We start from the raw sequence: 16,061 nt of genomic DNA on the forward strand, positions 1-16,061 counted from the left end.
CCTCCCTCTGGACCAGAAGGTGAAGGCTTGGCTCGTTCAGAGGCTGCTTGGCCTGTTCAAACGCTGTCAATAGCAGTAGAGCATCCACACCCCTCACACACACACTGGGTCGTGGCTCTCTGAAAGCTGTTGTGTGTGTGTGTGCGTGTGTACGTGTCAGTAACACACACGCTCGCACACACGCACACATTTGCATGGGTGTAGATGCATTCGAATACACACAGCATTGATGAGTGCACGCACAACACTTGAAGGATCGCCTCTGAACGATCATATACGAAACATCTCGGAAGCGGTGTGGGGCAGCTGACCATGATTGAGTCTGCCCTTTTAAATGCTAATCTCCAGCTTCAACATAAAGAACCCCCCCCCCCCCCCCCAAGGGGAAAAACCCTGAGTCGGCACAAGTGATTTTCCAACCCCCCCCGAACCCCGCCCCCTTCTTCATCTCGAGTCATGGCTTTCTCAGCATCCAGTTAAACCCTCCATACATCATGAGTGTTCATTACACCTGAGGACACGGTAAGGCTTGCAGTGTCTATGCTGCTATCACACTCTCAAAGCTGCCTGGCTCTGCTGGTCCACCTGCTGTGAAGGAAATAGGTGCGCTATCAAAGTGACCAGTAGGGGGAGGCATCGGATCGCAGTGTGACCAGAAGAAGCTCTGGAGCCCTAAAAGAGAGATCGGTTGTGTGGCTCCACAGTGGTGCTGCTATGGCGTAACCAAGGGAGAGAAGCTACTGTACGTGATGGTGTTTGAAGAATGACAGCATTCAGGAACGCTAAATGTTGTGGAACGTTCAGCTAAAACATGAACAAGTCAGTGGAGTGGCGTCTGTTGAATAGATTAGTCAGCTCTTCACAAGGCATTTCAGCCTTTATAGCTACAAAGGTTTAAACTCTGTGAATTTTCCCCAAGGCTGTGTATATCAGCTTCATAAGGAATTACATACATATACTGGGTTCTTCTGAAGCATGGACTGGATGAGTGGAGGGAATTTGACTGGCCCCTCTTTTTGTGCTCTGTGTTCTGAGCCTGCACCATCATAACAAATATATATATATATATATATATATATATATATATAAAAATAATGATGTTTCAGCACCATGGACAGAGCTAGGAATTCCAACCCTTACTGTATTGAACTGCAGACTGTTCAATAGAAGGTGCCTAGCATGGGTCGGAATACATATCGCTCTCCATGGTGCTGAATTTGTTATCGCACGGTTACATGAGAAGGGTTTCTCAGTGTCTCCTGTCTGTCCCCCTCCCATCTCTCTCTCTCTCTCTCTCTCTCTATCCATCTCTGTCTCTCTCTCAGTCGGTCAGAGGGTGTGCGGGGAGCGTCAGATCTGAAGCCAGGGTGAGGTGTGGCCATCTGGGGCACACTGGCAGACCCACACACATAACATCACAAAGAAACCCACTCCCACTCCCTCAACCGCACGCACACACACACACACACACGCAAGTTCTGCACTGATGCTCCCCCACTGTCAACACACAGAGACACACACACACACATACATATTGTTGTGGTTGCACATGAATATAATGGCCCATCATCTTGATATTCAACATGTAATACAAATACACACATCTATTCAGCAAATACTGCATTACATTAACCACTATCATCCAGCACCAGGCTAAATGCTGGTTTCATGTTTGATTATGGAGGGAGCCACTTCTCAGTCCTTTTCATTCTATGCTGTAAATTGCTGTTTCCTTTTATCTTTGTATTAGCCCCAAGCCACAGAAATGTGTGTGTTGGTATGACAGTGGGAGAAGACTGTGCTTTACGACCTGCGTGTGTGCCCAAGCTGTGAATTCTGCAGCTCGTAGTCGCCAAGGCAGTGGACTGAACCATTTTCTGGGAACACAGGGGAGCACAAAAGGAAATAATACTGTTGATACATGAAGGACCCCTCGTAGTTCAGCATGGTTTCTCCCTTTTTCCACCCAAAGGACAGGAGCGACTGTTCTCGGAGCCCCCTCTCTCATCCTGTTCTCTCACTCTCCTCCTTCCCCTCTCCTCCATAGCGTGTTGAGTGGGGAAGCCTTGTATTTGAGATGACTGACAGGCACATCCCAAATCTGAAGCTTTCCCCTGCACTGCACAGCTACGGAGGAAGAGGGCGGAGCTTTCTCTGGCTCCCTCAAACGCTCTCTATCTCTCTCTAATGCTCTCTCAGCTTACCTCTGGTGGCGTGCATCAGACCCGCCCCCCTTGTCTCCCTCTCTTTCTCTCTCACCCCCTCTCTCTCTCTGTCTCTCTCTCTCTCTCTGTCTCTCTCTCTGTCACTCCCTCTGCCCCCACATACACACACGCTCACACACAGGCTCAGCTGCAGTCTTCCAGGGAGTGCAGAGCTACGGCTGAAGCAGACCCTCTTTTGGTGGAGGTGGTGGTAGAGGAATACCGCTCTCTCTCTCTCACACTTTCTATCTCTCGTTCCACCCATCCTGCTCCTCCGCCTTCCGCGCAGAGCGAGTCGTGAGAGCGGCCAGCCAGCGTCTAGTCTGCCCTTGGCGGAAAAGTCACCCCGTAGAGGAGGGACATCTAGCTCCCGTTAACCCTTTCGCCGGCTTCGACGTTTTTCCAGGGGGGTGCCGGGTAGAGGACGCAGGGGGTTTGTGCGGGGGGGGCGCTAGGTCTTCCGGGAGGTGAGGAGGGACAGGACGAGTCGGGGCAGCCATGGCGCACGCGGCCTCCCACATCAAGAAGGCCCGCTTGGAGATGGAGCCGGCGCCCGACCTGAAGGCGCTGGAGAAAGCCCGGGAGAGGAGGCGGCGCTCTCGGGAACGGGCCGAGCGCAAACGCAAGGTAACCCCTCCCCCCCCCCCCCCGGGAGAGAGGACGAGCGCGCTAGGCATCCTCTTCATCATCATCATCATCACCACCACCAGCATCAGCACCCGTCATGACATTTCACTCCCAGACATCCATGTCACCGTGCCCTCGGGGCTTTGTCGAACGCGGTCGTACGGCTCCTCGGCGACGACGTCTTCCCCCGTCGAGGCGAGGACGTGGCGGTACACGCTCTCATCTGCCTTCTGGGTGCATCTACAGCACCCGTGGCTGCCTGTGCCCGCTTTACCAACTGTTTCTTACCACACGGTCGCAGCCCATAGTGGGAAGAACCCCATACTCTCCCCCTTCCATCCACTCCTCACTCTCCCACGCTGACCACCCATCATGACCTGCACTTTGGTCTGGGTCTAGGTTCTAGGTCTGGGTCTAGGGTCTAGGTCTGGGTATACGATCTAGGTCTTGTGTCTCACTGCCATGACGCCTTCCAAAGTACATGTCATCTTTGCATCTCGTTGCTCTCTCACTTTTCCTGGTCAACTGCTGACCACATATGACTGCCCTCATACATCATCTACTTCCTGTTACTTTAGGTTCCAACGCATTACTCAAGTCCATTCAAGGTTCTGAGGCTGTATGTCCACCACGCTGTCGGTCATCACTCTTATCATCTTGTTCCCTGTCATCCATCACACCCCAGTCACCGTGACCCAGCCTGGTACCTTACCCCAGGGATACTACCCACCTTGCATCCATGCCCATAACGGATGCTTAAGAGCAGGCATTGTTCCCTGGCTCCCTTCCATCTCCCATGGTGCATTGCCCGGCTATGCAGTCTCTTCTCAGGCTGAACCATGGCAGTGACGGTGTTGTGGGTTGCTATCTGCGTTCCTGTGTTCACAGTCCTGCGTGCAGTGTTGGGTTGTGTATAGGAGGGTTCTGTATCTGTGTCTGAGAGCTGTGCTCATAAAAACATGGTCTTGTGCATTATCTGACATACAGAATCAGAGTGAACTATATATAATATTTTATTATAATAGATTGTATATTAAGGGCTGTATGTGAGCTTTCAATGTTTCACTGTATGTGATCGTTCAAGTGATAGGTAGAGCATAGATCAATTAACGTAAAATGTGTTATGTTTTCAATATATTAATAAGAATCACATATTGACTTGAGCATACCACTCTAGTCCTTTTGAGTAAAGACATGTCTGTAATGTGTATTCATTCGTATGAGGCACCGTCATGTACAGTATATAATTGGAGATGAACAGACTGAACCTCTACATTGTTTTGTGTGGGCAGGTTTTCCATCTGTGCTTTTTACAGAGAGAATAACAGTGACATGCATATAATACATTGAAAGACATATTTTCACAATTGTATCTGTTTTTGAATTTGAATTGTTTTGTTAGGAGAGGCTGCAACCATTGATGTGTTGAAATGTTTACATGTTTTGCAACTGGAGGATGGTGACCATCGATTTGTTGAGATGTGTTGCTCTCCCCCACATGGATATTACCGTATTGACTTCCTAGATGATATGGGATTATTAGTGTGTTTTAGGACCAGCGGCCTAAGCAAACCCGTGTCCTAAAAATGATTCACAAATTCAGTTTGGTTAATGTCCCCTCTAGCATGGTTCATTGCCATCATGTTATAGGCTAGCCTGACAAACCACGACAACAACAAAAAAAGCAATTAGCCTCACTTAGCCAGTGTATGTGGAAGTATGGGCCGATATGGAAGTTGATTTGGGAGCACAGCTCATCCATTTCGCCGACGTAATAAAGTAGAACCGAGTCCGTTTTAATAGCGGTATTAGCGATGTTTAAGGTACATACAGTAGAAAGCATAGACGTCCACTACCGCCTCAGATACAGTGCGCTTACCGCAGTCCAGACCTCTCCGACCGCCTGGCCACTCCTTTTTTTCAGAACGCATTTTAGGTGTTCCATTTCATGTTCTTTGGTAAATTGACCGTTTAACTGCTGCAAAGCGTTTGCGCTCTATTTCGGCTCAGAATAACTAAACTGCAATAACGTGATGTATTTGTGTCCTACAGTCTTCTACCGCACTTGTCGGCTAAGACCCCAATCACTAGAGTTGATGGAATTATGTTTGCTGCATCACTGTCAAATCACATTGTGTTATGTAGCCCCCTAAAAGACCTCTGAGTTGATGGTGTACCATATTGCACTGTAGCCTACCTCAGTGACAAGTGTAGGAAAAATAAACCTAAAGGTGTCTTCATTCTGTAATAAAAGAGCAAATTCTCTCTCTTTCTCTTTCACTGTCTTTCTGTCCCTCTCACACACACCTTTCTCACTCCTTCTCTGCACTCTCTTTCTCTCACTGTCCATTGCACTAACCGTTCTCTCTCCCCATAGACGAATGTTCAGTAGGAAAGGTATGCATCACCAGTCTCTAGGCAAACAGGTCCTTCCTCCAGTATGTTAAAGGGACCTCCCAGCCCAGTGTTCAGGGGTACAGACTGGACTGATAATGTCCATGTGTGGGTGACATCACACCGGGTCAGAAATATGTGGACTGTCCCTCCATTACCAAAACCTGACTCACCAGGGACTATGTGTGCATACATCTCAGGGCTTTGACCTGTGTGTGTGTGCGTGTGTGTGTGTGCGTGGGGGAGGGCTGTTGCGTGCGTGTACGTGCGTTTCAGCTGTACTAAGTCAGGTGCCACCGACAGTGACCTGTGTCCCCCGGTCGCCTCTTTGTCCCTTTCTGATGACCTAACAGTGACAGGGTGATTGCCAGTGCATTGCCATGGTGACTGCATTAACACCACTAACACAGGGCTTGGCGCCATCTAAAGCCAGCCCCTGTCATGCCAACAGAGAAGAGAGGGGTTGACCCAGTGGAGGAAAACATCCTGTATACCATCTGTGTGTTTTGGCCCCGGAAGCCATGGACTCAGTCCTATGGTTAGCGTCCCATACAGTGTGACGTGGGAGAGAAAGAGCAGACCTTCACTGATGTTTACGCGTGAAGCCATGAGCAGAAGATCTTCCTGCGCTCGCTTGGCTGATCCGTCTGATCGTTTTGGGGATATCTGATTGGCTGCTTAGCGGTGTTTGTGTCCGGTATGATTTCAAGTAAAGGGTCACCTCGTTAGTTTGTGTGTATGATGCAGTGTATGTCTCTTTGTGCCAAACTCACTCGCTTCAACATCCTTCTCTATGTGTCACCTCTCAGTTTTTGGACTATTAAATGTTATGTGGTGGACTAAATCGAAAAGATTGAGTGATTTTAGTGTGTCATTTATTGGGTTGCTCCTGCGGACATGAGCTCGCAGAAACAGTACTGGATACTCAGTATTTAATCAGTCCAGTACCGGTGACTCAGTATTTCATGTGTTCAGTCCTTATTAGTGAGTGCTGCACAAATGACCTGACGCAGGTGTATCAGTCATACACAGGAAACGTCACCACCATTCTCTCGGTCTCTCTCTAGCTGTCAATATTTCTTGAATCTTTATGTATCTCTCTCCGTACCCCTCTGCCACTTTCTCCCTCTGCATCTGCAGTACAGGAAGCCACCCAAGCGTGAAATGTGAGAGCGCACCATCTCCTGTTCCCTGTGTCTCTCTCCTGTTTGGCCCGTCCTCACTCCCTGTCGCGTTCTCCTGTAGAACAGGAGTCCGTGCAGCTGAGACTGGTGGAGCTGAGGTGCAGGGTGGAACCAGGAGGAGCCGGCACCCTACAGGTGACTTGTTTCCCAGGGACAAGGTCGTGTCCTGGGGAGAAGGGCCAGACAGACTGTGCCCCGGTTGTGGAGAATGGGAGATGTCCTTGGTGAATGCTCGGTGGATGAATAATTGATTGTTTCTTTTTGTCTCGTGCGTGTGCTTGTGTGTCTGTGTGTAACTGCAGAAAATAGATGTTTTCCCAAGGACAAGTATATAGTGACCTCTCTTATACACTCACATATACACCCCATTAGCTGATTAATGTTTACGCACTAGACGGTTACCTTGACTACAATGAGACTTCACTGTTTGAAAGTTGGACATCAGTCTGGACCCAGTTAGCTGTCTGTTTCTTAGAAGACTTTAGATACCACTAAGAACCAGGCGGGATATGAAGGTACCAAGAGTCACTGAGTACAATCAATGACATTATTAGTAATGGTTCCCAATTAAGGTTCAGCCAAGTGCCCTTCAGTACCCACACGATCAGCCGGTTTCTGTGTGTGTGTTTTGTGTGTCTTTGTATGCTTGTGTGCGTGTGTGTCTTTGTATGCTTGTGTGCGTGTGTCTTTGTATGCTTGTGTGCGTGTGTGTGTGTCTTTGTATGCTTGTGTGCGTGTGTGTGTGTGTCTTTGTATGCTTGTGTGTGTGTGTGTCTTTGTATGCTTGTGTGCGTGTCTCTATATGCGTGTTCAGATGCTCACAGTAGTATATTTAGGGGTGAGGGTGAAATCCTCTATGCTTTTAGGTTTCTTACCTGTAAAAATGTAAATGGATAGAAAGCACAGCTTTTGTGTTGCGTCTCTATAATGTGAAATAACAACATACAGCAGAACTGTGTGTGTAGGTGTGTTGGAGGTTGGAGGTTAGGGACAACGGAGGCGTATGTACGACCCATACAGGCCACGTGTTTGAAACTGCAGTAACTCGTCAACTTTCTACCGAATCCTCTGTCCCGTCGGGCCTCACAAACACACACATAAACACAAAAACACACACACACAAACACACACAGACTCCCTAGACACTGCAGTGTGTTTTCGTTTGACAGAAGTATGAAATAGCTTTCCCTCTTTCCATTTTGGTCAGAGATACTCCAACATGTACATCTGCCATCTCTGTGGCATTACATTATTTAACGGATTTTTTGGCCTACACACACACACACGCTCCTATCCATTTTCATATTTAATCTGGAACTGCAGCTGGGCGCTTGTCTAACGTAATTTGTGTTGAAATGTTTATGTAAGGGAATGGGAAAAATAATTCTGCTCTTTGTCTATTCTCTGTAAGGACCCTCCGGATTAGTCACCAGTTTGTTATTATTATAAATGTATATTGTCCCTGCTTTCATTTTAAAGTATTATTCAGTAATAAAAGGACAAACATCTGCTTCGTATGTACTGCGCTGGACCTGAAATACACCAGATATAGCTTGGCTTTAATGGAAAATGTTATACATCCAAAACCTGTTACTTTTGGAGAAATATGTTGATCTTTTTGACTCATCTCCACAACTCGGAATGTTCTTGAGGATGACATAATCCCAGAGGAGGGCAGACACGCTGAGGTTATGCCCCTGTACGTAAAAGTGTAGTAATCTGACAGTCTCCCCTCAGCAGATCTGAGGGAGGTATTAACAGAGCGCAGAACTCTGCTTTTTCAAGAATGTTCTACCCTATCCCCTGTTTGGACGCTAAACTGGGATTGGAAAAATCCAGGATTACAGCTCTAATCTCGTCGCCATGGCACTATGGGAGACTGCGGCTCAAAACCAGACCAGTACGAATCAAATTGCCATGGTTACCCCAGTTTTGCCTTTTACTGTATGGCGTCTAGTTCAGAGTAGGATACAGATCTAAGATTGCAATCTGTGTGTGTCTATGTCTCTGTGTGTGTGTAAAGTACCGCTATTAATTATGCATCGTTACACATGATGCAGCTCAATTATTAAGTGTGAAGACATCGTGGAGACTTCCTCCTCATGTTTTGTTACAATCGTTTTTGCAGTTACAATAAACTCTAAAATAAATAAATGATAAACTATAAAATAAATGCGCCTAAAATAAAAGATGCTCATCATCTTAATTATATGTTGGACAGGCGCTTGAGCAACAATCTAAACAGACAATATCATGGCTTTAGCAAATCTATCTTCAAATATGGTTACCAGGCTAGATTATGTCTATCTTTCTTCTGTTTCCCTCTGTGACATTGCTTGTAAAAAGGGCTATACAAATACATTTTGATCTGATTTGATTTCTTCCTTCAAAGCAGTTTATTTTTCATGTTGATTGTCGAGTGAGACAGAGAAAGAGAGAGAGAGAGAGCGTGCGTATAGAGAATGCTGTGCACCAAGGGGAGTGAGGGATAGATATGAGGATGGTGAGAGGTTCTAGAAGGATTCATGAACGGGGCGTTAATTTGGTATCTGTCAGTGGGCTGGGGTACCGAGACAGAACCCTGGGTAGAGGGAACACGCTCACAAAACGTGTGATATTACTGCTACTACCGGCTACTAACTGATGTGTGTGTCATCAGTCTATATTTTCTCATTAAAGTACTTCATTCAGGGAGCAGTGAGGACCTACAGTATTGACATTTCCAGAATTGTACATGCAGGCTATTGAGCGGTTCTTTGAAAAAACAACATTCTGGATGCTTCTCCACATTCATGTCGGTGTTTGGCCAGCTGTTTCAAACAGGTTCATTACATCTCCATGTCCCTCTCCTCTCTACTGCTCTTCATTTCTCTTCCATCCTCTCCTTTGGTAAGGTATAGATAGAACCGAGGACCACTGCTAGCATTGAAAAGATTATAGTCACACCAATTAAATGGATCCAGAGAAGCCTGTTATATTTAATTTAGCCCTCTGGGTCTGGGCCAGGGCCACTGGGTCTACCTTCAGATGTGACTGGTTTGCAACTTGCGAGGAGTTGCGTTCATTCCGAATTCAGAGTTTAAACCAGGAAATTGTTCATGTTTAATGTTAAACAATGTGACTGAAGAGGTATACTGTAGGACTATGGCTAAGTTTTACATTTGTGGACAACACTTGAGGAAGCCCTCACACTCTCTGTCTCTCTTTCTGTCTTTTCTATTCTATTTCTTAATCGTACTCTTCCTGGGAGAGGAGACAGGCTTTGTAGACCAGATTATAACTAGACAGCTGTCTGTGTGTGTGTCAGGCTATGTGTGCCATTTTTAAAACATCAGTGCCAACTAAAAGCAAAATGGCTAAACAGGCCATAGCCCAGCACCAATCTCCATAATCTCCAGGGATGAGTGAGAACACACGGATAGTGTTGTTTAAGGACCTTTTATGGGATGTAGGCGGTATGGCATAGCAGGATCTGCTAGCAACATTAGCATCCCAGCCTGCCCTGGCCCGTTGTTGTGACCATGGTCCAACATCTGGTGGTGTGTGATCAGGATGGGATGCATCCCAGAGGGTTTGCGTTTGACGGCGGTCTGGTGAATGGCGTGAGGTGGTGGTGGTGGTGGTGGGGGGGGGGGGGGTTAGGGGGTCACTCAACCAAATTGACACTAAATCCTCAACATCTGGCCCTCAGGGCGAGCCCTCCAACCCAGTCGAACTGGAAAGCAATCTGGCTGCCGTGGTAACAGTTCAGCCCCTTGATGGTCTTCTAACGAGAAGGTCAAGATGAGTCGTGTGTGGTGGTAATCCCGGTAGCGGCCCTTCAGCTGTTGTGATTGAACTAAACATGCGTGCATTGTGCCCCTTTATTTAGAACCTGACGAATCATTACGGGGCTCCGCCCGACGCCACGACCGACGACCTCGGCCGTGTTGCCACGGCAACCTCCGACTTCTATTATTCATTCGATTTTCATCGCCTTCGCAATTCCGTCCTACGGAGCTCTTACAGATGGTGGTATGTGAGTCCGGGTGGAGCGGAACATGTCAAGCGGAGTGTCTGAGAGAGGCCATGTGGAAATAACAAACACACACATGTTAAATATTACATCACAACTCTGCCGGCTCTACCCTGCTGTTGGTCTTCTGGTTCACGTGTTCATCTGCTTTGAAATCCTCAGAGGTCAGATGCGTCCATTAAGGACTAATTAGGTTTATACTTCCCCCCCCCCACCCCACCGCCACCACCACACCCCTGCCAGAAGGTAAGAGGCTTCCGGGAACTGTTTGGGACAGTCCCACCTCAAGTCACCCAACCCCTCGCTGTTCAAACTCTGCTAAAACAGATGTCATTTGCAGATGGCCTTTGGGAGTCAACACATTACCTGCACCCTTTACATAGTTGACATGTGAAGACTGAAAATTGAGAAAATTCTAGAAGAAACCATCCGGTCATTTCACCTTGTACAAAAGCCCAGACATAATGTTCCCCCACAGAATAGGACAGAAACACGCTCCACAGCAGGCCTCTTTGTAAGTGCCATCGACCACCCCCTGCATCCACACCATATGGCTCCCCACAGACCCCTCCCCCAGGATTATGGACGGCTAGTGAGAGGGGGGATACTTAGCAACTGGGTCAGGGAGAAGGAGGTGCTTGTGCTTGGGGGGGGTTGTTTCCTGTTTGTGTGTCGTGATGGGCTTAAGGAGGGAGTCCGCTCCCACCCCACCTCCTCTCCCCTACTTTACCCCCCCCCCCCCACACACACACACATCCCGGCCCTTCCTTATCAACAGGTTAACATGGGCTCGCATTGGACGTCCTGATTGGATGTGACTGGGCTGGCAGGCGAGGCAGGCACGGGGGAACTCTGATCGGAGCGTCTTGATTAGAGGAGACGTGTGATTGGAGGAGACGTGTGATTGGAGGAGACAGGAGTGAATGACGAGAGTGAATTACCTGTTGGAGAAGGTTAACCAGCGGGCTGTCGTTCGATTACTTGCCATATCCAATGGTAGATCTGCCAGTGTCTGACCTAACAGCAGCTAGTGCAGCTACTGTGTGTGTGCGTGTGGTTGTGTGTGCGCGCGAATGAGTGTGCAAGACCATGTCCAATGCATGTGTGTGATAGTTGTGTGTTTTAGTCTGTGTGCGTGTGTGTTTAATGGGGCTCTTAAAGGGGTCTAATCCTAAATATGTATTTGTTTAGAAGATCCTAAATGTTTTAGTAGAAGGTAGGGCCACTTCCCCTTCAACCAGCAGCAAAGTACACAGCAACGTCTTTTACAACTGCGTCTGAGAGTACCATCAAATGAACACTGAGACTGCACACTTGTTTCTGTCACTCTCACGACTTCACAAACTGCATGAGTCTGAAAGTGTGTCAGTATAGCTAAACTTGTGTGTAGCCCAAAGACAAAGGAGGCTTAAGCAGAAAGTTGGGATTGACCAACAGAGCCAGGTGGTGCTAGAGTGGATCTAGAGAACAGGAAGGAGAGATGATTTATTCTAATATTTTATTGTCCACACATTTTCACAATGTCCCTCCAGACAGTCATTTTACTTCCATAGTAGCTTTGCTCCCTCCTCACACTAGCTCACACATTTGACAGAATATTCTAGAGATGTTTGGGTAGTATCTGGGACAGAGGAAGCATTGTTGTGGTACAGGCTTTCACCATGACTGGTTAATGTCCAGTTGTCTAAATGGCCACGCAGAGAATGGGTACATTTACCTCAGTTGTGGCATAATCAGAGATTACTAATACACATGCACACACACGCACACAGAATTAATTCATCTAATTTTCCAGACATAAGCATTAAGCATGTGACGCACACCCATGACTTCACACAGATGTCTTTGTTCTTCTGTCAGAAAGGGGGTGGGGATGGGGAGGCGGGTTACTGATTGAATTGCATATCATTAACCCTGAGACTTTGAAATCAATCCATTAAAAAAAAGGTCGGCCTGGTTTTCATCTGCTGCCCTGGTGCAGCGGATCAATACTGAGGACTGCAGGCTAGTCTGTGACTCAGAGAAGACCACAGTGGAGCTCACAATGAGGCTGTTTCATCCATCACCCGATGCCATCAGGTCTAATAATAGCTTTTTCTTATTTATCTCCAATAATGTGTCCTATTTGGGAAATCTAGCACTCAAAAAACGTATGTATGCTACTCTGTTACACTAGAAAACACATCCTTGTACATGTATTTGTTCAATTGCGACATATTAGCATTTGTTTGGGCTGCGTTGTGGCTTAGCTAACTCGCTAACTGAAGAAGGAATGATATTGTTTTATGGTGCTGTTCCTTTACGTCTAATCTAGCCTTGACATCTAGTCTTTCTTTTGCTACATTATTCTGAAGCTAGTTCATATGAATGAAACTAGCCATGTAGCACTCCAAGCGGAAGAGTTGGCGTGGGTTAACCTGATGTAACCCCTCCACAGACACCACCCATCCAGCTGAACCAGGAGACTATAACAAGTCACCCTCAGGCCCTTCAGTCAGGGGCCCTGAAGACTGATGACGCCCTAAAGTGGCCAGGGGTAACCCTGCCTTTCTGCTTTCTGATAGCGCATTCCAGAGTACACACAGAGACATACTCCTCTGTTTGGGCATGCCCCCCTCCCTCCATACAGACCCCCCCCCCCCCCCCTACCCCCCCAGCTCCCATGCATAGCTGGGCTAGTGGGTGTAAAAATAGCAGGAGGGGTGGACTGGAGCTTGAATTAGCAATGAGAGTTAGCAGTTAGTGGCGGTGGCTAGTGGATGCTCCAGCCCCCGGTGCTTCTGTGCAGTAGAAGGGGAGGACGGCTGACTGGCGAGGCTGACAGACAGAGAGGGTTTGCTGGACTGACGGTTGGCATTTTAGCCCCCACCCTTGCATGGCTACCACCAGTTGCGGAGGTGTTGAATGAGAAAGCGGAGGGGGGGGGGTGGTTCGGACCAGTTTGGATCTAAGACCTCGGGACTCAAAGTATCTGTCCGCTCACATTTGATGACACCGCGGCCGGCGGATTCGCGAGCGGGCTGTCGCCATGGGCAACGCGGCGATGTGTAAAGTGTGCGGGTCGGAGAAGGGGTTGACAGCTAGCGGGAGCCAGTGGAACCTGGAGCAGGCTCCCACTGACTACTACTGCCAGCAGCACCTTCCTGAGCGCCCCGCGGCCGACAGACCCCCAACTCCTCCGGTAAGAGCCGTAACACAGCGCTCAGAGGGCCTCCCAAACACCTGAGGCTTTCCTGAGCACCGATAGAGAGCTTCCCTAGGGCCCTGAAGGGTCTAGAACAGGCAGGACTGAGACCAGGGAACAGTCAGAGTCTCAAGTTTGTCTTCTGTGTTGAGAGATCTGACTGAAAAGACATTCTTGAAGCCGTTTGTTTGTGACATCTCGGCACTCACCCGGAGGAAAGATTTCCTTCCACGCAGGTGAAAGTCATGAGTGTGCTTTTGTAGATAGGAATATCTTCTCTTGTCGTTCGTGTGCAATAGAGTCGACTGATGTTCTCGACGGTGTGAGCGGTTCCCCGAGGTGACGCGTCCTCTCTCGAACACGGGCTGACATTTATGATGGCGCTATCATCTGCTTTAATCCCGGATCATTTCTTCAAGATGGGCTGGTGTGACAGCCAAACAGCCAGTACCTCCCTGAGTGAAATTGGCGGCTTTGTTTATCCAGCTAGACCGTGTTGGAAATACAGAAGAAAGAGTGTAAGCTATTGTAAATGGTAATGGGAGACACAAGCTGAAACTGCCTTGGAGCAAAAGGAAATGGTTGTTCCCAAAACTGTCCAACCCCTGGTGGAAAGTTGCTCAACTTTTTTGATGAGCTCAAAGGCTTCCGGACATCAAAGAAGTTTCCGGCTACAGTGAAGCGAGGGACTGAGGGCGATGCCATCTGAGTTCAGACAGCTGTGTTATGCCTCTCGGGTCTCTAGGGATGGAGAAGAGGGAGGGCTGCTGAAAAGGAGGGAGAGGGCACAGGTGTGACTCGAGATGAGGCCTGTAATTGGCAAGCCAGCCTGCGAGGACTGAAATGACTCAGGTGACCCTTGCAACCCACCCTAGTGACCCTTCAGCCAAGTCCCTGCCCAGCTGGGGATCATTACCTGGGTGACAGCGAAGGATGGAGGTGTGAGAGAGGGAGAGACAGAAGAAACGGAGAGAGGGACGGGGTGAGAGAGGGGGAGGTGACAGAGGTAGGTGAGAGAGAGGGAGGTGAGAGAGGGGGAGGTGACAGAGGTAGGTGAGAGAGAGGGAGGTGAGAGAAAGCTGAGTATGATGGAATGAAGCTGTGAGTGTGCCAGAGAGAGATATGGGAGAGGGGATATTGACCACCTCTGAAATGCTTCCTGACTTGGCACTATTTCCTCTGAGCTATTATATTGCGGGACAGACATGTGAAAGGATGATACATACATTCTAGCTGAGGGTGAGAGGCACCATTGTGGCCTGTGTAGAATGAATGATTAAGGGGAAAGCAGTGGGAGAGAGAGAGCAAAAGGAAGCAAAACTCGACATCAAAGCAATCAAATTTGCAATCAAGAGTCTATTACCCAGCACACTGTGCTCTCGCACGTAAATCCAATCACCATCTTGAGTTATTGTCAGTACTGAACAACATCCATTGACTAAGATTGAATCTCCCATTGATTTGTAGCTCACAGCAATGTCCCTCCTGTGCACAGAGTCACTGCAGTGTGCTAGCAGGCCGCTCTTGCGTGGCTCTCAGGCCCTGTACCCTATCATGCAGTGTCTGCGTAACAACCTGTATGTGTGTCCCTGTCACTTCACCCTTCTCCTTCTGTTTTCTCTCTCTCTCTCTCTCTCTCTCTCTCTCTCTCTCTCTCTCTCTCTCTCTCTCTCTCTCTCTCTCTCTCTCCCTCTCTCCCTCCCTCTCTCCCTCTCTCTCCCTCTCTCTCTCCCTCTCTCTCTCCCTCTCTCCCTCTCTCCCTCTCTCTCCCTCTCTCTCTCTCTCTCTCTCTCTCTCTCTCTCCTCTGCATGCAAGCAAGAGGAACTGGAGTGGTTGAGAGGTGTGTATGTGAGTGTGTGTGTGAGAGAGGGAGGACATGTGTGGGGCAGTACGCGAGTGAAGGTGCAGCACCACAGCAATGGTGTGTCGGTGGTCGTCGTGCCTGTCTCTGTGTGTGGGTGTGTGTGGGTGTGCACCTCACACAGGATGGAGCGTTTATAGTCAAAACCCGTGATAGCCAGCCTTTCCAACAGCTGATGATCCCTGTCTGGATGACTCCTGCCCCAGCGCTCCTGTTTTTAGATGTGGACCAACTCCACAGTTTGACCCCTGACCTCCCCCCTCCCAACACACACACACTCACTTCTCACTTCAGCTAAGTGGAGAGAGGAATCTCTTGTAGAGACTGCGATGTGCCAGCACGAAGTGTTCTCTTATCTCTGTCTCTCTCTCTCTGGGGCCTAGCTAGCTAGAGTCTACAGAGAACATACAGATCATGGCTGACGTTCTGAGGGCCGTGTCTCAGTATCCAGAGGTTGAGATGCCTTCCTTTCCATAGTAAGTCTGCAATGGATATGGCATCCATGGTCTGTAATTCTAACCTTGCCTCAATCTCTTCAGCCTTCATTCCTAAGAACCACCAACCTGGCCCCTTCTCCGTCTATGAATGTAG

At 48.4% G+C, this 16,061-nt stretch overlaps 1 protein-coding gene across 1 annotated transcript in view; it reads left to right on the forward strand.

The window, feature by feature from the left end:
* The first annotated feature begins 2,702 nt into the window (after positions 1-2,702).
* The window catches only part of ank2b (ankyrin 2b, neuronal), a 73,698-nt gene continuing 60,339 nt past the window's right edge, over positions 2,703-16,061 (forward strand). The window contains exon 1 of the mRNA XM_067261337.1: positions 2,703-2,831. Coding sequence (XP_067117438.1) covers positions 2,703-2,831 — 129 coding nt within the window. The remainder of the gene's footprint in view (positions 2,832-16,061) is intronic.

The sequence above is a fragment of the Osmerus mordax genome, chromosome 23, assembly GCF_038355195.1.
Source record: "Osmerus mordax isolate fOsmMor3 chromosome 23, fOsmMor3.pri, whole genome shotgun sequence".
NCBI classification, from domain to species: Eukaryota; Metazoa; Chordata; class Actinopteri; order Osmeriformes; family Osmeridae; genus Osmerus; species Osmerus mordax.